This window comes from Castor canadensis, chromosome 13 (assembly GCF_047511655.1).
Source record: "Castor canadensis chromosome 13, mCasCan1.hap1v2, whole genome shotgun sequence".
Classification (NCBI taxonomy): Eukaryota; Metazoa; Chordata; class Mammalia; order Rodentia; family Castoridae; genus Castor; species Castor canadensis.
This window is the reverse complement of record NC_133398.1, coordinates 55091955-55113643: the sequence shown is the minus strand read 5'-3', so window position 1 is coordinate 55113643 and position 21689 is coordinate 55091955. Positions and strand designations below refer to the sequence as shown.

Here is a 21689-nt window from a genome sequence, read left to right as displayed (position 1 = left end):
CTCGGGTAGCAGCAATCTGCAAAATGGATATAGCTGAGACACCTGGAAGGCCTGAAAACATCCTAAAAACCTGAGGATGCTTGTGTGGCTTCACAACAGTCACTTTATTAAGACCCAAAATGCCCCATTTCCAGAATTCCGGCACAGTAGAAACCTTCAGCTGCAACGGAATTAGAATGGTTCAGTTAAGCCCTTCTAAATGCCAAGGAGGGGGGAACACCATACTTAGGTTTGTTTTGTTTTAAACTCGGACCTTCTGCATTCCTAAATTGTATCCCTCTGACTAATATAAACCATTATTATAGAGAAATTGTTAAGAGAAAAAAAAAAAAAAAGCCAGGGAAAAGGAATGAGGGAGTAGTAATGGTAACATACAGTACCATGAGCTGCAGCGGCCTCCCAGTCAGTAGTGCAAGGTTAGTAGACCAGTCCTGGCCTTCAGGCAGACAGCAAAACAGCCTGGGAAGGGGGGACAGGGACCCAGGCAAGGAGGGGGCCTTACTCAGGCAGTTTACACAAGGCAGCTCAGCTCCTTTCTGGCACATTCCTCCCCTCTATCTCCCAACCTCTTTGCGTGTGTCTTGTCATATTTTCTTCAGCTGTTAATTGTCCAGACTGCAAGACTTTAAACAGCCACAGTTTAGGAAAAAGCGAAACCCTTCTAAGTGACCATCACAGCAAATCAGCTTCATGCTGGTGGGTAAAATTTTCCAAGGGAAGTGTTCCTCTGATAGTTCCTGAGCCTCTAAGTCACCCCCACCCCCACCCACCACTGCCACACACACTCCCCTGGAGGGCTAAATGCGACTTGGAATTTTAACACAATGCCATTTCCCTAGTTTAACCTGAAAGGAATGCACTAGTCACAACAGACTACATCATCCTGCCATTAAACCCTGCCAAGGAACCGCTTTTTTGGCTGCTCTCGGCTAGCTTTGACGGGAAAGGAGTACACAGACCCACACACTGAGCACAGAGGGGCCACCTCTGCTTCCTCAGCCTTATCCAGCAACACCCTGCTCTTGAACATGACCCCTGACCCTTCGCATTGTGACTGGCTTGTGAGGCATGTGTCACCCTGGAATTTCTGCACAGCCACACAGTGAGCAGGCCATTTGCTGCTCCCTCTCAACAAGCACTTGGGCAGGTGCCAGCTTTCTTCCTTATTATTAGAGCTACTATTGAAAGTCCTGTGGCTAAGTAGAGAGATGCTTTTCCTTGAGTAGTATAATGTTGTAGACTGGTGTGGGGTTTTTTTCCCCCCTTGTTTGTTTTGGACTTTAAAAAAAAAGCAAACTTTACATTTGCATTCATAATTAGGTTATGATTACTGACAAGCTGATTTGCTTTGGGGACTACTTATCAAAGGTGCCAGTTCTTTCACATTTAAGTGACATTTAATTTAGACTTACAAAATACAAAAACAGAAATAATTTTGATTTCTCCTGAGAATTTTAGAGAAAAATTTTTGAAGGTGATGAATTCTAAAACATTCATACTTAACCATTTTGTGTGGCTAAATTATTACCACAAAATAAGCCAGTAACAATGTTAGATTTTAAAAACTGAATTAATTGATTTATTACTTGTGTAAAGAGTTCTGCCCTCCAAGTAATATAAATGAAAAACTAGGGAACAAGATAAAACATACATGATCCTAATGAGAAATCTAAATCACATTAAATGGGCTGGGATGTGGCTGAGTGGTAGAGTGTTATCGCAAGTGCAAGACACTAGGTTCGATCCTCAGCATGGTAAAAAGAAAATCAGATTTAAAAGTTTATGAAAGTGCTTACTTACAATTTTTGTTCTAGTGCTTGCTCACCCAGCCTACCACTGCACTACATTCCTAGTCCCAAAAATGCTTTACTGTTTTTTTTAATGTGGCCCTTCATAACCAATCACAACAGTATATAAATTTTTTAAGTTACCAGCAATCATAATTTTCACCCTTAAAACATACAATTTTTCACTACAGTGAACTCCTTTCTCACTATTGAAGTATGTCTTCTTGAACTGTTTGTTGATTCCCTTTTCTGATCATTGTATTAACTATTTTCATTTGGGACACTTTCATTTTCAGTCTTGTCCTATTGTTTTGTCTTACTCTCCCTTTCTATTTAGTCACAGACAGCTAAGGAAGGCAGCAAGCCCTGGTTCTGGCCCTAAGCTGCAACCAGGTGAGCTGTGATTCTGCAGCAGAAGGCAGGTCTTAGAGCTTTCATCCCCTGGAGTGAGGTCAAGCCCCCTTGCAGTAACAAATGAAGAACATCTTACTTCATCTAAGAGAACACCCTAAAATACAAAATGATGATCTCAAAGCAAGTTAACATGCACATATAAAATAAAGCTAAATTGTTTCTTTAGAGTAATTTTTGTCTCCTTAGTAGCTGGAATTAGTCTTAAGCCCTAGTTGAAAGACTTAAATTTTCTTTTTCTTTCCTTTAAACAGACATTATTATGCATCAAAAAGTCATTCTAATCCCTTCACCTTAGCCAGGCCATGCTAACTATAGAGAGCACAGCAATTAACTTTTTTTTTTAAAGAAAAAATTTTATTTGATTGAGGTGAAAATCAATCCAACACAGAAGCAAAGGTTATCAAAACCTATGTAAGGTATTTCTATTTCAAAATGTAAGTACTGAAGTCAAACTCTTAAGTTTAATCTGTATAAAAACAGCAATAGACATTCGATCTTTTACATAATCGACATATCAATAAATTCAAATTCCAATTGTGATGTTATCAGTGGGAAACCTACCAAAATTGAAGCCAGAACTACATGAGGTCATAAGATTAAAATTACAGAGGGTAATTTCTTTCTAAACCCACACAAGTACTCTTTTCTGTTTGTATCAAATTAATCAGGTGTCTGAGACCAATATCTAATGAAAGGAAAGACTTCAGGTATGTAAACTTGTATAGTCAGCACTTTTCCATCCTCTCCATCAAACTGCATGTCCTCTGAAAAACTCTGGCATTCAGGGCAGAGGATCAGAAGCCTTATTTTATTTCCATCTGATGTTATAATCTAAATGTTCACTGCATCACATACCAGGAAATCATAGCATGTTATAAATATCACAATGAAACAATATCTTCTATTAAATTCTACCAATATAAACAAGGAATCAGAACAAGACAGAACTTACTAAAGAAAGACACATCAAAACTTCACTGATATGCAAAAATAGTTGCAAAACTCAAAATAAGTTTTGCAGAAATGTTATTTTGGTAGCTACATGAGAGGTGATCAAAAGTGTGATAACCACTAGTGATTTACATTTTCCTTGACCAGAAGAAAACTTTACCATGTTACATGACATTTAGAAATGAGTTTAAAAGTTCTGTAAGTTATCTTTTGACTTCTAGAAAAGTGAGGTGTTTTTTTTACCAACTTCTATTATGAAGAGCACATTAACATGGAAACACATGTTAACGTGGAAACAAACATGTTAACTTTTTATTCTCATCAAGACTTCGCTCGGAGCCATGGGATTGGTTAAATTAATCTAATCTCTCTCTCTCTCTCTCTCTCTCTCTCTCTCTCTCTCTCTCTCTCTCTCTCTCTCTCTCTCTCTCTCTCTTTCTCCAAGCAGTTAACAGGTTTCGAAAGCCTCAGGGATAAGAAAGGAAAAGAGAGGTATAGACAAAAGAAAGAAGGAAGAAAAAGCAAAGAGATGAAGCAAGACAAAAGCAGACTGAAAGAAGAACAAATAACAGGGAGGGAAGGGTGAGAAAGAAGGAAATGAGGAGGAACAAAATGGAAAGAAGCAGATGAAGAGTCAGGAGGGAAACCGAAGAAAAAACAAGACAAGAAAAAAAGGATGGCAGAGAAGACAGGGGGAACTGGAGTCCCACAACACTACGTGGACCAGGCAGCTGGCTGGAGATGCTAATTCAGCGCTTTAACAAATCAATGCCACTTGAAAAGTACAATGGGAGCCCTCACTGGGTAGATGTCAGGGGACTGAGAAAATGCATTCTCAAGTATTTCACATTAAGAGGGAATAATGTGTTAATTTATAACTCTTCACCCTATACACTTGGATTATCTATCTGTGTCAGCGATTTGACTTCTTAAATTTATCAAAAACGCACGCAAAGGGAGGCAGATTCAGCTTCACTATTGGGAAACGGAGGTTTAGGAAAAGCCTATCCTGGATAGCACTGCGGTTCTTTTCCTTCCCTATTTGGACTGAAGTGTTGGTGGGGGTGGCAGGGAAGAATGAGTGCCTGAAGGAAGATCAAGGGAGGAGGGAAAAGAATCCCTGGTCTAGTTACTAAAGTAACCAAAGAAAAGGCTCTCCTGGCCTGTGGTTGTTGATTGCATTAGGTGCCATCCGTCAAAAGTGACACAGAAGAGAGGAATAACTTGAATCAGCAACCTGAGTTGCCATCATCAGAATTTACTTTACTGAAACTTACTAAGTCTCTCAGAACACCCAGCGGAAGAGAAGCTGCTGACAATGGGGACTGTAATTAAACAGTGCTCTCTCAATGCCATCAGAGTTCCATAGACAGAGCTTATCTAAGTGGGTTGGGCAGGGAGAACTGAGCTCATTTTGTTTGGTTGGTTTCCAGACAGGGAGAAGAGATGTTAAAGACCTGATATTCCATCCCAGCATTCAACAGCCTAATTAGAAGAATTAGGTTTTCTTAAGGAAAATCTATTTTATGAAACATTAAATTCTTAGAATTCTTTCCTAATTGTTCCTTAATATAAATTTTAATATAATGATAGCACAGTTTTTAACCTGAGGAAGAGACAGAGAAAGACTGTTAGTAAATTTTGGTGTCAAAATCCATGCATTATCAGACATAGGTTTTCAAAATGTAAGCCTTGTCAACATAAAAAGTGTGCTGAATTTTTGGAATAAATAGAAGAGGGTAAGTTTGAAGAAAGCATGTTAAGATCACATCTTCAAAGAAATGAAGGAGAAAAGTAGTTCTACTTAAAACAAAACAAACTAAAAAACAAATGACCAGGTTATAATAACATCTCTGATTTTTATTCTAATCTAAAATTGCTTAGACTACAAGAAGCAGGATTTTAAACTGTGGGGACATTTTTATTTGCTATGTGTACAATCACAAGAGAAACAGACTTTCTCTTTATTTTTTAGGACATTCATATGTAAATGAATGCTGATGAATGGAAATGAGATGCTACACACGATGGGCAACATTTAGTTGAAAAAAGCAAAGTTACCTCACTCACTGAAGCTAGAGTCATTCCTTCCACAACTGGACACAAAAAGGGATGAAAGACAATGATGGACCTTTTACCAGTTTTTATTGACTAAACACTATCTTACAGAGATACTCATGACAGAAAACAAACACTCTTTCAATCTTATGTTTTACATATTTCCTATGACATGGTATTACACAGGGTCAATTTTTTAAACGAATATTGATTAGAAACTAAAATTGTAAGTAAATACTCATCTGCACTGAGCCCATGGGTCAAAATATCCAAACTAGTATTGTAGCTATTTAATGATAATTATTTCTTTCAAAGGAAATAATTAATGAGAAATTTCCTAGTTCAAGACCATACAGTATACTATATTCTTTTTTCACAAAATCTTAGGAAACAGAATACATATTCTGGGTAGTGCATTTGCAGTGAAGAAGAATCATATATATGCATCTTTTTTGAGGACCACTCTTTATGCCCTCAAAGTAGGATTTGTCCTATCTAGGTTTTTTGCATGAATTACCATTCCTGTCTGTCCCATCCAAGCTACCCCCACATACACTGTTCTTATCATTAAGGTACCATTACCTTCTTTCTTCCCCCTCCCCCAACGTGCTCACCTAAGGGGTTAAAAGATTTCCGTACATTTGTGACTTGTCAGTGACATATAATACCCAGGTCCTTCATGCAATCAACTTTTACTTGACATGTATTTGCTCATCACAGGACCCGCATTACTACTGGGAAAATGAAGAAAAACCTAAATTAACACTTGACATTCAATATGGTCAAGTCCTTAATTGGCTGGGCTTCCTGAGAAAGCAATTTTCTATTCCCCAAACTGTTCGCGTGTCATGTGTGGAGTGCAGCTCTTGGCCATCACTGCTGTCCCTCGCTCCCTCTAATGAGAGCAGATGAATTAGTGCTACGTGACACGATTTGAACAGGGCTTCCTCCTCCTCCCCTCCCCCAGTCTTTCTCCTGTACCAGTGACAGCTGTGTGGCAAGAGGAAGAAAGAAAGAAATGCAAGAGCACAGAATCCAGTAAAAGATGATCATTTTAAAAATTGAACCTTAAATGTCTTGTTGAAACTCCAGAACAACAGGGTCATTTAATTGTGGAGGTGGAGAAGGGGAGTGTTACAAAGATCTGGGGAATTATCTGGCTATGGTTGATTTGGGTTGTATTAACAGCCAGCATGTTTCTCCCATTCCTGGCTAGTTGCAGTGTTAGATTGCACTGGTCTAATTAAAATGGAATTTACATCCACTTAAAAAGTTTTTAAAGGTCTGGAGAATGGGTCAACTAGAAAAAGAATGAACAGCATGAAGTGATTATTCTTCTAAGATAAATATACTTGTAGGTTAAAGAAAAAGTTCCTTCAACAAGCATTTAGGTCATAAAGAATCTACAACACAAAATTCTACCACTATATCTTGTTCTCAAATATTCTTCAGTATCAAATTAAATTTTAGCCATTCTATTTTAAATCATTTTGTTTATTAGCTCCCTTTAATTGCTGAATTACTGTCACAAAAATTACCTGATCACTGACTTCATTCCATTATTTTGGAGAGAGAAGGAATATACTTTATTTGAGATGTGCTCATCCAGTTCAGTAAGAAGTAAGTGAATGGATGCATGGAAAAAAGGCAAGACAGAACCTGTTCTATTCAAAGATATGAAACAGTTAATTGAAAAGATTTCCCTGAGTCTTCATTTTCTCATTTTGATACCAAAGAAGTAACTTTAAATGCCTAAATGGCTTTCCCAATCTGACTAGGACACATGGACTAGGGGATGGAAGAGTATGTGGAAAGTCAAACATATGGGAAAGTAATTAGTCTCAAATATATTTATACATAAAAATAATTAATGGATGTCACAGGCACCTTAGTACTTAAATCTTTACACCCTTTTATCTAGGTAAGAGCCAAGATAAAGTTGTTACCTGTGTACAAGAAATTATAACAAAAGGACTAATACCACCAAAATCAGTTAACCATGCAAATCACAAAACTGTCTCAAATGCAATCCCTGCCTCATAAGCAGAGTGATCATTCATTTGCTCCTCTATAATTGTGAATATAACTTAGTATTTTAGAAAGCAAACTATAAAATTTAAGGATATTAAAAGATGGATGAAACTTACTTTTGTACTATGTATAAAGGTATTAGGTTATAACCTGATAACAAAAATGTTATTTCGACATTTTACCTTTATGAGAAATAATGTGAAAAGAAATGATACCCTTATAAATGATGTTTTCTCTCCTAAAAAAAAAAAAAAGGCAAAAAAGTATGATTTTAAAGTATTATGGCTCTAACAGAAGGCAACCTGTAAGGAAACTTTAAGCCCCTCAAATTTTCAAACTTGTTGGAACATCAGTATTTTCAGATAAAAGGAAAACTCTAAAAGATGAGAATAACTTAAAAGCATTTCCACAGCAGCAAAACAACACAATAGACACACGCTCTGCATAGATTATCCGTCCTGTGGCCAAAGCACTGGCATTTCAAGTATCATTAAGATCCCTTTCAAAAATACACTTGAGACAGCTTGTGAATGGGCATTCTATCAGGTGTTTAAAAGAACTAAATAGATAATTTGGTATTCTGGGAAAGCCACTCAGTCAAATACATCCAGTTAACTGCTACAGTAGCATTATCATCACTGAGCAACAAAGGGCAGTATATTCTGCCAATAGCTTTAGGGTGACCTTTGCAATGCTGACTAGTGCGTCAAGTTCCATTTCTGAAATGCAAGACACAGACAGGGTCGGTTTATTAACTGAGATAGGAACTAAAATCCAGGAAACTCCAAAAGGGCAGGTGCTTCACATTCAAGAAATGGGGGACTTCTGTCCTTGAGAAATGTACCATGAGACAGACTGAGCAGTCCCATGGTCTTCTTCCAAAACATTAGCCTTCGATGGTAACAAACCACTCAAGTATCGGACTAGCATTAGCAATTTCATGTGTTCCCCCACCCCCTCCCAGCTACATTTTTAATGACTATTATGAAAATCCAATTGCAATTGGTAAAACAAGATCAACAACTTGAGCTCCAGAAACAGAGCTGAGAAAGGATTTTAATGGATGCTTGACACCATTACAGGCCTTTACACAAATTGTGACCATTGCTGTTTTTATGTAGGGGTAGTTTCCAACCAGTGTCAATAGACGGGTCTACAGAATTCAAGAGGGCAAACCACCATGTATCAGAAAAACAACTGACTCTAGAGAACTAAGAAGTTTTAAGGGTCACCTAAACAATATCGGCCTCTGAAAAGTACATTTTGATTCAAGAAAGTTAACTGTGTCTATGGCAAAGTGACATGCTTGAACTTGATAGTCTCTCAGGGATGTGCAAGCTTTGAAGCTCATAATAAACTTGAAAAGGTTCTGTGGAATGTTAAGGCTTAATCTAGATAGCTGGTGCCACTGTCATGCCTACACAGAAGTACATCAATTTGGAAATAACTGCATTAACAGCTTCAGGGTATTTCAAATAGACGGCCTGCAATTTTATTTTATATTTTTGTTAAGAATTTTAGTTTGAACCATAAGAAAAAGCTGAACTGCATTTCTAATTTGGTTAACACAGGTAAAATTAAAATGCTTACTCCAGTTTAGAAGTGCATAATATTCACCACCCACTTCATTCCTATTACCTTAACATTACACCATTCTCTAAAAGTATAAACACAGCAGAGAGAGAAGTAACTGCTTTAAAATAACCTGGCACATGAACAATAAAACTATCAAACTCAAGGCATAAATGTTATTTTATAAAAATTAATAGCATTTAAAAGGATGTGTTATTTTATCTTCTACTTGCTATCACCTCCTTTACTTCCCACCCCCCTCTTATATTAAAGATATCTTATCTAATTCCCAGTTGAAAGGTTTCCAGAAGTGTTAAGTCACAGCTGTGTTGATGCTGAACCTTCTTGAACACTGCATACCATCCTCCTTCTGACACGCTGACAGATACTTCGGTACAAGCATGCACTCTTGATTTGAAATACCTGACTTTTGGAGATCCAGTTGTGTTAATCTCTGTTCTTTTTCTCCAGTTCAGCTCTTCTCTGCAGTTTTGGAAGCACACCAGCAGCTTGTTATGTTTACAACAGAGATGACTCCCTTCTGATTTTAGAAGGGAATCATCTCTGTTGAATGGGTTTCAAATGGGGTTCGAACACTGTCCAGTGACACTTATCAACAAGACCCTAGACAGAACCTAGGCACATCTATGCCCCATTTGCAGATCATTTTAACAAGATGTTCTTGTTTCCTGTTCCCACGAAAATCAATAACAGGATGACCTTCAATTTGAAATTCAAACCAATTAATTACCTGTTCTGTTGAAAATGTTGATATCTGATTTGCCTGGAGAATTCCAATTGTGAATAGATTATTTTTTTTAAAGAGCCCCTTCAAAAAATATAGACAGACATTGAAAACCTCATCTTATACAATATAAATGATGTTTTCTTGAAACAAAGATAAAATATTGGTCTTGCACAAATTAGTATGGGGAAGTTTTCCCCTTGTGGTCCATCTTCTTCTCGTGACATCATAATCAATTGCCTGGTAAATTATAGCAATCCCACAAAGATTCAGGGCCAAGAATCCACTGCTTAAAGGTGAGATGAAAAGCTCTTTATAGTTGAATTCAGCTTTTCATCTCCATCAATTACTGACACAAATCATGGGATTCTTGTCAGAATTTAGGAATCTCCTTTTCTTGACCTGTAATTCAGAAACTCTTGCATCTCTACCTTATTTAAATAAATAATTTGACTATTTTTATTCTGCCCATACATTTGGTTTTCCTTCAAGTATGAGTCATAGGAAGGAAATAAGCTACACACAAAGCTATCCATACCACAAATATATTTACTAATTTTAATTCCAAGAAAAAAATGGAGAATTCAGTTTATACCTGTGGGGAATTCCCAAGATGAATGATAATGTGCAATAAAAACTATTATCTTCATCCATTAAAATATTATCTAAAATAGAGGTTTCTAACTGGCAACCAGTAGGCTGAATATAGCCTGCAGATAAGTTTTCTTTGGACCACACAGTTTTAAAAATATTTGAATAGATTGCCAAGATTTCAAAATCAGGAGATTTCACATAAAAATTGGATTTCTGGCATCTTGTTAAAAAGAAAAATAAGAAATAATCTGGCATCCTGGGGCCTACATTCTTACCTGGCAATGACTGGCTGGACCTAAGCTGCTGCCATCTCACCGTGATTGAGAAGTGAGAATTCTGGTCCACCCCAGAGCCACTCTACTGATTTAATTTTCGTTACCTCCCCAAAACTCTTTTAGGCAATTCTTGATCTTTAAACTTTCATAGTATTCCAAAAACAGTTTGTAGAAAAAAAGGACAGGGTGATCCAGAAATAGGGATTTAAAACTACATATTTCATGAGTTTACCTCATATAAGACAAATGCAGTTGCCAAACGCAGTTCATCAATAAAACAAGTGTGAAGCAAAGGAAACACTCTTTTGTAATTTAAAAAAACATTTAAATGGTAAATCCAGGACTAGTGAATTAGCCTTATACAGTGGTGCAACAAACCTTTACACTGATTTCCAATAGACCACATTCTTCTCTGCAGCCCAGAAAAGATGCTTATGTCAAACTACCACTCAGATCTGCATCCACTTTGATCCTTCATGGGTTAATACTTCTGCACTTCCTTGCTAGAACTATCATGTACTTAAGTGAAAATGGACCCTAACATGAAAATAGGAATGCCTTCAAGGCACATTTTTATTCAACATTTAAGATGCATGAATATTATAGCAAAGACTCATCTTCACTGGCTCTACATGAATGTTGGACACTTATACTTATATTGAACAGTCATTATTGAGGGTTCAAGTGACCCAAAAAGTCATAGCATATTTTTTTTAAAATGACTATTACTTAAAAGCAGATGTCTATGACAAAGTCACCATGCATTCTTTTTACTTCTTCTCTTTAACTAAAAGTGAGTGTGAGGAAATCTTTGACATTTCATTATTTCCAATCAACCACAATACCACAGCATTTCTACCTATCAGTGGAATGTACAAATTAAAAATGTCCTATTTATCTAAGGGAAGAAAGTATCTTTCCATCTTATCCAATTATATTAAAAACAGGTTATTGCTGAAATATTACTATGTTCAAGAAAAGCTTAGATATTCATGAAAACTGTGTTAAGTTGGCCTTGACCAGTCATATAACAATGTATTAGAGTAAGATTCAGACCCACTGCAGCATACTACTTTTTAGTTATGTTTCATCACTGGACCACATGCTTGAAAGATTATTTTTTAATGAGATGCTTCCTTCTTAAGAGAAATATTTTTACCTAAAGAAATAATCCCTGAACATATGCCAAATTTACTTCACAATCAGACATTAATCCCAAAATTCCCTTGATTCTTAACAACTTCAGCAACTTTAAGTAAATAGTTCACAAAATCATAATGATCACACTGCATTCCTTAGGTCTTGATTGAATAGGAAAAGAGAAAATTCACTAAATATGAGTCCCATGAATGCAGTTTTAGTCCTGATATTTGAATGACAGTGATACATTCCTCATGGAAAACACTTTTCCTTAATTTCTATTATGTCTGAATTTGAGCAATTAGAAACAGACACCTGAACTCAGTTATTAATTTACCTCTCCCTCCACTTTTATGCTTCTTTTCAACTGTTCTTTATCATTGCTGTACTGGGGTACATGGTGACATTTACAAAAGTTCTTACAATACACATAGTTGAATTCACCCCCTCCAGCACTCTCCTTTACCTCCTTTCCCTCACTGCTGGAATACTTTCAACAGGTTTCATTTTTTCCATTTACATACTTGTGTACATAATATTTTCACCATATTCATACTCCTACACTCCCTTTTATACTTCTTTCTAAACCATTTCAGGTGCTTCTTGAATTGATAATCTTATAGGACAGCATGCAGATAAAGAGCCCTGAACCACTGTTCACATTATTTTCCTTAAAACATCTTGTGATAATCTAAGGCTATGCTTATTTTATTTAAAAGTATAGCTTTATGTCTGTTTTTTTAAAATAACACTTCCTGAATAGTTATTGACTAGAATGGTAGAAAAAAAAACAGTAATTCTAGGAAAAGTATACTCTATTACATTCATGTTAATTTACCTTCTATACCATTCTAGAAAGGAAGTTTTATGAAAACACACAATCAGTTCCTTGCCATGATGACCAAAGCCTGAAGCTAGTCTCATCCGGCCACATCATGGCAGCTGACAACAAACAGGTAATGCAGTTCTAAAAGACTCCTGATTTTGTTACTTTTATTTGCACTATAGTGTTTTAAGATGAAAAAGAAAACAAAGAGTAACAAATGTTTGATTTTATTTACTCTGCATCTTGTGTAAGGAAGGTATTGTTGTTACTTAACTTCTTTCTATTAACCACTGATTTTCTACAAAAACCAATGTCAACGTAGGCTTATGCTGAGGGTCATTTTGGCATTCTGCATTTGTAAAGAAATAAGATCAGAGCACTGGCACATACAAGGAGCAGCATGTTATCAGAATCCTCAGAAGGCAGGCAGCAATTGGTTTACTAGGAAATTATTTAAAGTAACTATTTACACAAGTCAAAACAGCCAACTTCTCACTTCTAACAAAAGGGTGTTTTTAATATAATGAACATCCAGGCTTCTTCGGTCATGAGAGAACCTGGAATATATTATACATGCATGAATGTGGCCGGGATGCAGGATATGGGATGTGCTTCCTATCAACAGATTAACACTTCATTTTCATTACTCTAATCTCACCAGAGGCTGTGAACACTCTCTTTTTCTTATTTGAACAACAATGGTGCATGAAAAACCAAGCTGACAGGCAGGCGGGGTTCATTAAATGCACAAGGCCTTTATTCCCATAACACATCTCACCTGTATGAAGCCAGAGTTCTGGCTTCTAGGCTGGCTACTGAAACAAGCTCTCCCAGATGTTGGACTGCTAACTCTTCCTATTCTGGTTCCTTCCTAATTTATAATAAATCTCACAAACAAAAATGGAAAAGCCCTTCTCCTCAATGAACTCTATTTAGTAGATAACAGGACTGGTAACAGTTTTATTCAGTCCCATGATTACTTGCCAAAGGTATTCAGGACAAGAAAAAACAGTGGCTGGGAAGGGAAAAGATGAGCCTCAGTGTCTCACCTTGGTGTCTCTTTCCCAGCTTCATTCCTCTTTGAAACTTAAAACCTGAAACTTATTTGAAGAAACTACAGTTTCCCACTTGTTGAAAAATGGCAACTCATAAAGCAAGAAACAATCATACCATGTCCCAATGAATGGCACAGAGCTTCATCAAAAGGTGATGCTCAAGAAGCAATAAGACTATCTAGTCTAAAGCAACATTACCATGGAATGTATTCCTAGGACAGGCATGCCTCTTTGGGGTGATGGGGTGAGCCATCCATGCACTCATTGTATTTAAAGCAGTTGTTAACAAATCGTGAATGTACTTAGAAATAAATCACCTGTTATCAACCAGCCAATGAAGGAGGTATACACTTCTATGTGATTGTGTATCACATATAAATGTACCACCACAAAGCAATATGGGATTTATATATATATTTTTTTTTTTTCAATAGCAAGTCAGTAAGCTCTTCCCTGAAGTCTGAAGCAGGACTTTTGTTTTTGTTCTTTCTGGTACTCTAATAATTTATACCTAAAAAATAAAGACTAAACAAGAAGAAGTATTAAATACTATACCAGAAAACCTGGCTGACTCCACACTGGGTTACGATGTGAGGTCAACAAATATAATGTCTGCAGGCATTCTTACTGAAGGGACACCATCATTAATATGCTCAGTGTATAATTACTCCCCATATCATGCAAGTGGCAACCCAATCATGTCCACTGCCCTCTGGCACTGGTAGAGTGGGCAGCTTTCTTTACCCATGCTTGATTAGGTGTCCCAAATACCCATCCTAATGATGTGAGTCAATGAAATTTTTCTTGTTCTAATTTTAATAGAAGGAGAAAAAAAATTATTAAAATCTTCTAATAGAGGTTCTCATTTTAATATTAGTTTTGCTATTATGTGAAGCCAGCTGAAAGTAGTTATTTTTTGTCATGTAAAATATTCATTATTCTGAAATTTTTCTGTTCAGACACCCAGTTCAGGCCTTTTGATCATCAAATGTAAATCCTGAAGAAGTGCCTGGAGAACCAATAGCCACTAAAAGATACCTTAATAAAGTTGAAAAATTCATGACAGTCACACAAAAGCACAGCAGGTAAATACTGGAAGCCCATATTTTTCCCATATAGAAGAGTGTTTAATCTTGTCAGTTTTAACAATCTCCATGCCTTGTGAGACAATGAGTTAAAATTTATTAAATATAAAACACTAGTGAATCCTCCTTACATGTTATGTATACTGCATGCTTTAAATTTCCATTTCATAATGTCATCTATTCATACTGGTCTTGCCATCATTTCAATCACTCTTTAAATGTCTCAGTTAACTCTTATAAGCTGCAGCTTGTCTCAGAGTCGTATCTTCTAGCTATTGTGCTACCCTTTATATCTTTTCCTCCTTCTAAGGAAGTGCTCTTGTGTAGATGTAAGTCTAACTGTGTAAAATGATAAATCCAAGAATTACTATTGAAGAAGGAGGGAAAAAAAGCAAGCAAAATCTCTCTTCAGCTAAGTACTTTCATATACAACCTAAGGATCAAACTGAACTACCTTTCAGCACCTCTGAATGATAAAACTATGACCCTTAGTTGTAGTTTTGGTTGTTTTTTGGGTTTTGGGTTTTTTTTAATCCACACCCTGACTTAAAGAACTCTTCTATAGCAAAGTAGAGACAGTCCTCCTGTCACCACACAGGTGAGGGTAGCTCCTATTTCCCACACCTCTGTCAAAATGATGGACGGGCAAAGGGATGCTTTATTCAATAGCTGTTAGTTTCAGGTACATTCCACAATTCCTTGTATTAGGGCAAAGGAGTCAGTGAAAGTAAGAAAGGATTCAGAGTAAGAAATGAGAAGAAAGGAAAATAAAGTAAGGAAGAAATTAGGTCTATGAGAAAGAAGATAGGAAGTTAAGAACTGACTAACCTTGTACTTAGGTCATTAAGTAAATTTCTACCAATCAAACAGAAGATTTATAAATCAACACCCCCCCATGACATGTAAACCCTAAAGACAGTAGCAAAATAACACTATAGTTCTAAAGTATTGGGTAAATAAGATGTCAGATATGCTCCAGGGAAACAGTTGTTTCAATGAGTAACTTCCTACATTTCAAGATTATTTTCCTTTTCTTTACAGAGAGAAATGAAAAACTGATGGGCTTAATTAAAGAAAAACAAAAGGATATTATTTTGTTGTTAAAGGATCAATTCTTTTTTTTTAATTGGAATGATGATTAATAAGCTGAGAATCGGATTTCTAAACTCGCCAGTTTGACTAATGCATTGTTTTTCCAGGAGCAATTCCATCAAGGAAAGCTCTGTGAATGAAGAAAAGATACGGGGCACTCCCTTTTTCTGATCTCTGCACTCAGTGGCACAAAATGCAACATGCCGTGCTTAGACAGGATGACACTGCACACTGTCCTCACCCAAATGAACTCCAGTCATAAATTTTTCACCTGAGGGTTTGAATGTGCACTATGAAATTTGCGAGGCTTCCTACAGGGAATGTACAAATTAAAAAAGAATCAATACTTTTATTTTTCCTATTCTCTAAACTTTCTTTAAAGCCTGGAGAGGGAGATGGCAGTACAGGTCATGTTCAGTGAGGAAGTATGGGTACTATGGATGTCACAGCCCCAGGCATCATTTGGGGAATGTCATTTGTACATATTCCAACTTCTTAGTGCTTGAGCTGCTCAGAATAATCTTTTTCATCTTATTTTTTCCTGTGTGTCTACTAGTCTATCCTATGGGGGAAATCCCTCTGTTACTTCTTGCTCTGCCTACGGGGAAGCTGTTGTTTCTGCATTGTACCATTTTCCTTGAAAGAGTCTCTGACTTCCTTTCTGCTCTGACTCCCATGTCTTTCAGTACATGAGCATTATCAAGCAAAATGTGGAAGGCAGCTGCTTTTCTGAAAATAAAAGTGGCATCAGCTTTGACAGACAGGGGTGAGATCAATAATTTCCTACGACCCCCAAACAATCTTCTGGGTAAGGCCTAGAGAAGAGTGGTCACCAAGCAGCAGAGGAATACCATAAATGGTACACAAGTATTTGCACATGGTACAGAATTCATTTTTACACTTAATAAACTAGGCTCCGAACCTGTTGTGAAAGAAATGTTGGAACAATTATGTCCCGTGTTCTTTTGACAATAACAAGTAGGGTGTCCCAAAGAAATTTCTCTCACTGCAGAAGTCATGCCACAATTCACTCTGTTTTCTCTACTACCAAAAAGTTCTCTGACGGAGAAAAAGGAATTAACTCACAGAACAATTTGAACATTATGGTGCAAATTATGGACACAAGGTAAAACTGAATTCCAATTTCTTCTCCTCACTCCTTTTGATATATATTCTAATACAGAGGGCCTTGTTCATAAAATATGTCTTTGGAGGCACAGAATCATAACCTATTTGTGCTTATAAGGTATAAACATAAATAAATGCAGCTCTGCAGGTTGGAAACAGCAGTGTCCACTATAACTTCCTTTAAGTGAGTGTATATAGTGCATATAAGGTAGAGAAGAAGAAGCACTAGGATTTTTGTTTTTCATTGAAGTGGATGACGCCAGCTCACTATCTGTAACGGACTGTTCCTTTGGAATCAGCTCCCTGTGTCACAACGACCTGGCTAACTTGAATGCTTTCACTATCACTGGAGTCCTTGCAATTCTGCCTTGGCTGTGACCCATTCACTTTTGCCCCAACTTCTCAGAGATGCCTTACTCAGCATCTAATTAGTTAGGGAGGATTTGCTGCGGCTCTTAACCCCGACACAGGAGTGGGAGGCTGTGCTGCTGGAGAAGCCCTATCTGTGCTATTGGTGCATTAATCAATTTTCATAAAGCTATGCATGAATAATTGGATTTATCGTGACTGTGAAGATACACTTAAATATATACATACATATATATAATTTTTAAAAATACTTAATTATACATAAGATATTTATACCTTTAGGGATTTAGTTTTCTAATATGGCTCCTTGACTCACCCTTAGCAAAAGACTTCAGGCATTACATAAAAATAGTGGTCAGATGATGGAAAGAAGAGCAAATTAAATAATTTCAACATGATCACCTGTTATGTTCATCTGCATGTATCATGTTGAAAATAAACTTGAAATTTATACACAAGTTCTTAATGTGTACTGTGTATACATATGAGAACATATATGTGTGTGACAATATATTTTGTGAATATATATATTTACGAGACTATATTTTGCATGGACATATACATAGGATACCGTATGTACATGACATACTACTTTCCCACTTTGTTACAAATTCAACAGTACCTGTTAAATGAAGCCTGCATGTTAGCCACAGACTTGCAAAGTACAGGCTGCAACCCACGCACCTGCTCTATATCAACATTCCTATATCAGAATGGATGTTAAGAATTACATTTCAATATATGTGTATTATTGAAACCTCAAAATAAAATATATTATCACTCAAATTAGAGAAGGAACTAAATCTGATGTAGCAGTCTAGTAATTCAACATAGTAAAATTGCATGGTATTTATTTTAGCATCAAGATCATTAAGTTTGGTCAAATTAATCCCCTTTTTTTTTTTTTTTTAGTAAAACATGATTAACAAAATACACCAACTGTAAGGAGGGAAGTACAAAAGAGAGGAGAGAAAAAGTGCAGAAAGAATCTTAAGGATGGCCGAAGTCTGGCAATGAAAATCATTTTCAAAGACCATTAACTACCAACTGCTTTTCTCAGGGCTCTGATTAAATAAGACTATTCACCCCATGTTAAAAGGGATGGCTATTTTTGTGGGATAGGGCTTCAAATAAAAATGTATAAAAAAGAACCAAACCACGATATGCAATTAAGCAAGTAACTTAACACTATATATGTGCCTGTTAGATTGTTAGTGAGTAAATATTCAAGTTATTTTTGGAGAGTTAGACAAAACCATCATTTTCATTTTTAAATACAAATTCTACAAACTGAGACTTTGTCTTTATGAACTGAAAAAACTACTCGAAGAAAATTTATATTCACTGTTATTATATATTTCTTATGTTTTAGTTATCATTTGTCTGAAAAGTGCTAGATTTTACACAAGTAAGAAAGTTTGCTTTACTCTGTCATATCTCTGGTGAGCAGGCGCTCTGGTATTAATGTAAATTGCTGATTTAATTTTTAGCTTTCTTGGTTTGCCCCTCACCTATCTAGAAAATGATTTCTCTGGTGATAACTAACACATCATGCTAATGAGAGAATCTAATGCACAATAGAAAAATGTCACTACTAATAATATTTGCATGAAGTTAAATAAAGCAACTGTAAGAGAATGTCAGACAGTTGTTCTTTAATAAGACACAGTTTCACAATGAAATTATGTTGTTAATTTTGTTACATCATTGGGTGAATCCTAAATTACTACATAATGATGCACAGAGTCATTTATAATTCTAACTTAGTATTTCACTCTAGTCTGAAAAGAGACCTTATTAAGGGATCTACATTTTATTTGAAGCACATTAACTATACCTCACCAATAATAAAGGTAAATGCCTCTAGGAATGTGTAAAATATGGACAATCATCGTTTACCTGTATGGCTTCATTTCTGAAAAGATGTAAAAATAGATCAGATTATTTTTTCCCTTGAGGTAGCTACAAGAACTTTATTTGCTATTCTCTCAAATATCCAAAATGCATACAAAAATAGAGAAAACACTTTTTAAAGTCTGCTATTTAAAAAAAACTTTCAAAGATAAGACCTTATTTTTTGCTTCTAACAATACTTAATGAGCCTATACTGGGAAAAGCAAGGTTCTGGGCTGCAGGAGATGATCAGAGAAGAGGAGGGAAAGGTTTGTGGTTATTTTCAATCTGTCACTGATCAAACTGACCCGAGATCTCCCTTTACAAAAGTCAACAGTTACGCCCTTGGAGGTTCTCAAATATTCTTCTATATACCAAGAAATTATTCTTTTTGAGAAAATCATGCTAAAATGTGGAGGAGGGAAATGTAGACAGGCAAGAAAATGAAGTCAAATAGTTGATCTCAAACTTTAGGGGAATATACTTAATCCCACCAACTCTAAATTGGCTTTGAATTCTGAGGTCTTTTTGTTAGTATTAGACCGAATGAAAGACTTACAATTTAGGGAAATCCAACTCTGTTCATGTAAAACAAAAGATAAGGGTTTTTATCTCCCTACTGCCTAGTTTCATACAGAAGACACAAACCTGGATTATCAAATTTCAGTATTCATGAGACATTTCCCCACCAGAAGTTTTTCTGCAGTTATATACTGGTGGTGAATTAACCATAGCTCAGTTCTTAAACATTGGGAGGTAACCCTTATTAGTCAGTCTTTTCTAATGTTTAGAGAAATTATACTATTAATGATAACTTTGAAAAGAAATGTGTCCAACAAATTTTATTCATTTTATGAATAAATAATTTTTTTCTTTGAAATTAAAATAACCACTGAGAAAAACCTCTTTCTGCCTTAGAAATGAAATACACAACATTCTATATACTTCATTAAACTGGTCAAACTTTACCTTTAACAAAAGCTGGCTTAATGTGGGTATTGAAACTACTTCAAAATAACTGACTTTAAAAGAGATCATTTCAAGAAAGCTCTCTTACACACACATACACACACACACTGAATTAGCATTGTTGATGAACTATAAGTAAGGAAAACATATTATTAAACATTTATAGAACACAGACTTTTAGATTTATACATAATTTGGATTTAAGTTTATGCAGTATTTATGCAAACTAAAATGTCCTCTTGAAGAAAAAGCAAAAACATATACATATGTAAACTCATACCCTCCTTTACATGCTTTCCAAAAATGCACAAAAGGTAAATATTTAGTAACCATGAAAGGAAAAGCGGGGGAGTCACTAACTACATCAAAAGCCCAAAATAAAGACAACACATTAAAAATATAGTTTGATCATAGTACTTTTTAAAATTATGATTTTCTCCCTTTATTGAACTATTCTGCTTAGTAAATAGTATAATTAATATTACATAGTTTTTTACACAGCACCATTAAGTATAAATATCTTCTACATAATTTGTATGATCTTCAGTCACTGATGCTTACTATTACACACATTCATACAGGTATGCACAAAATATATCTTTGTATTCTCACAAAGTCAACCAACGGCATCAAAGACATCATAATAGCTCAGTTGTGTAAGTTTCTCATTGTAAAATTGTTTTCTTCATTCTGACCCATCATTTATATAATTCACTTTTATTTTTTAACTAAAATGTTTTCCATGACTTCAAGTCTCCTTAGATTCAAAGCTACTTGGCAATGGGCTATGCCAAAGAAGCAATCTAACACCATCTATGTGGGTCAATAGCCATCTATCAATTGATCATTATCTCTATCTGGTTTTATTAACTCTTTTCTAGCTAGAGGGAGACCTAAACCAATCTTCCCTTCCAAAACATACACACACACACGCACACGTACACGCACACGTGCACACATGCACATAGCCTCAAGGAAAACCTTAAGGTGATGATACCTAATTTCAAAAGTGTGGCACACATTATTTGGTTCTAAGGTTAGTAAAAACACATTCTGTGTTACAACCACAAGAGAGCCACCCAAGCAGGGATGTGCCGCAGAAAAACACTCTCTCAAAGCACTGTGCAATGACAAGAAGCATCTTTGTAAGAAAATGAACTTTTCACTTGCAAGAATGGAAAGTGCACATAAAGAGTTGCTTATTGGGTTTCTGTTGATTGCATTTAAATCCCAGCTTTCTGTATCAGCAGTAATCAGGGTCCCTCTACAGGATATCTACATACACCTTATTCAAATACACTTACCCTATCTAGAACTGTGTGATCAAAGTGTTTGCCAGACGCTGGCTGTATGCACTATGTTTGGCAAATATATTTCTAAACTTGTGGCAGTTTATAGCCTGGCAAATCATTTTCTTTTCTGCATATCCAACCATTTAAAAAAATTAACTGAAAGTATTTCATTTGTGACCTCTTACATACAAAAGCAATTTTGTTTAGAAAGCCGCTGCAGTATTTTTTAAACGAGGGGAACAATATCAGTTTCTTAACAATTGCCCTCTACTTAAAACCCCAATGCAAGTGTCGGTACTACTTTGGCGCTGCGTGGATGACAAACTAACTCTTGCTTTGTGTGGGTCTGGTGCAGGCTTCTGAAAAGCAGGATGGACATGTCTGGGAGGGAGGCAGCAGGGAACTTCCCTCCC

At 36.0% G+C, this 21689-nt stretch overlaps 1 protein-coding gene across 18 annotated transcripts in view; it reads right to left on the bottom strand.

Annotated features, from left to right (window-relative positions):
- Nucleotides 1-21689, bottom strand: part of Bnc2 (basonuclin zinc finger protein 2) — a 420512-nt gene that overhangs the window by 270752 nt on the left and 128071 nt on the right. For 2 of the 18 annotated variants that reach the window (XM_074051771.1, XM_074051775.1), the window contains exon 1: nucleotides 381-3394. The exons of the other annotated variants lie outside the window; for them this stretch is intronic. In XM_074051771.1, the coding sequence (XP_073907872.1) occupies nucleotides 381-545 (165 nt within the window). In that variant the 5' untranslated portion in view covers nucleotides 546-3394. Of the gene's footprint in view, nucleotides 1-380; nucleotides 3395-21689 lie in introns of those variants that run through there. 18 annotated transcript variants of the gene reach the window in all.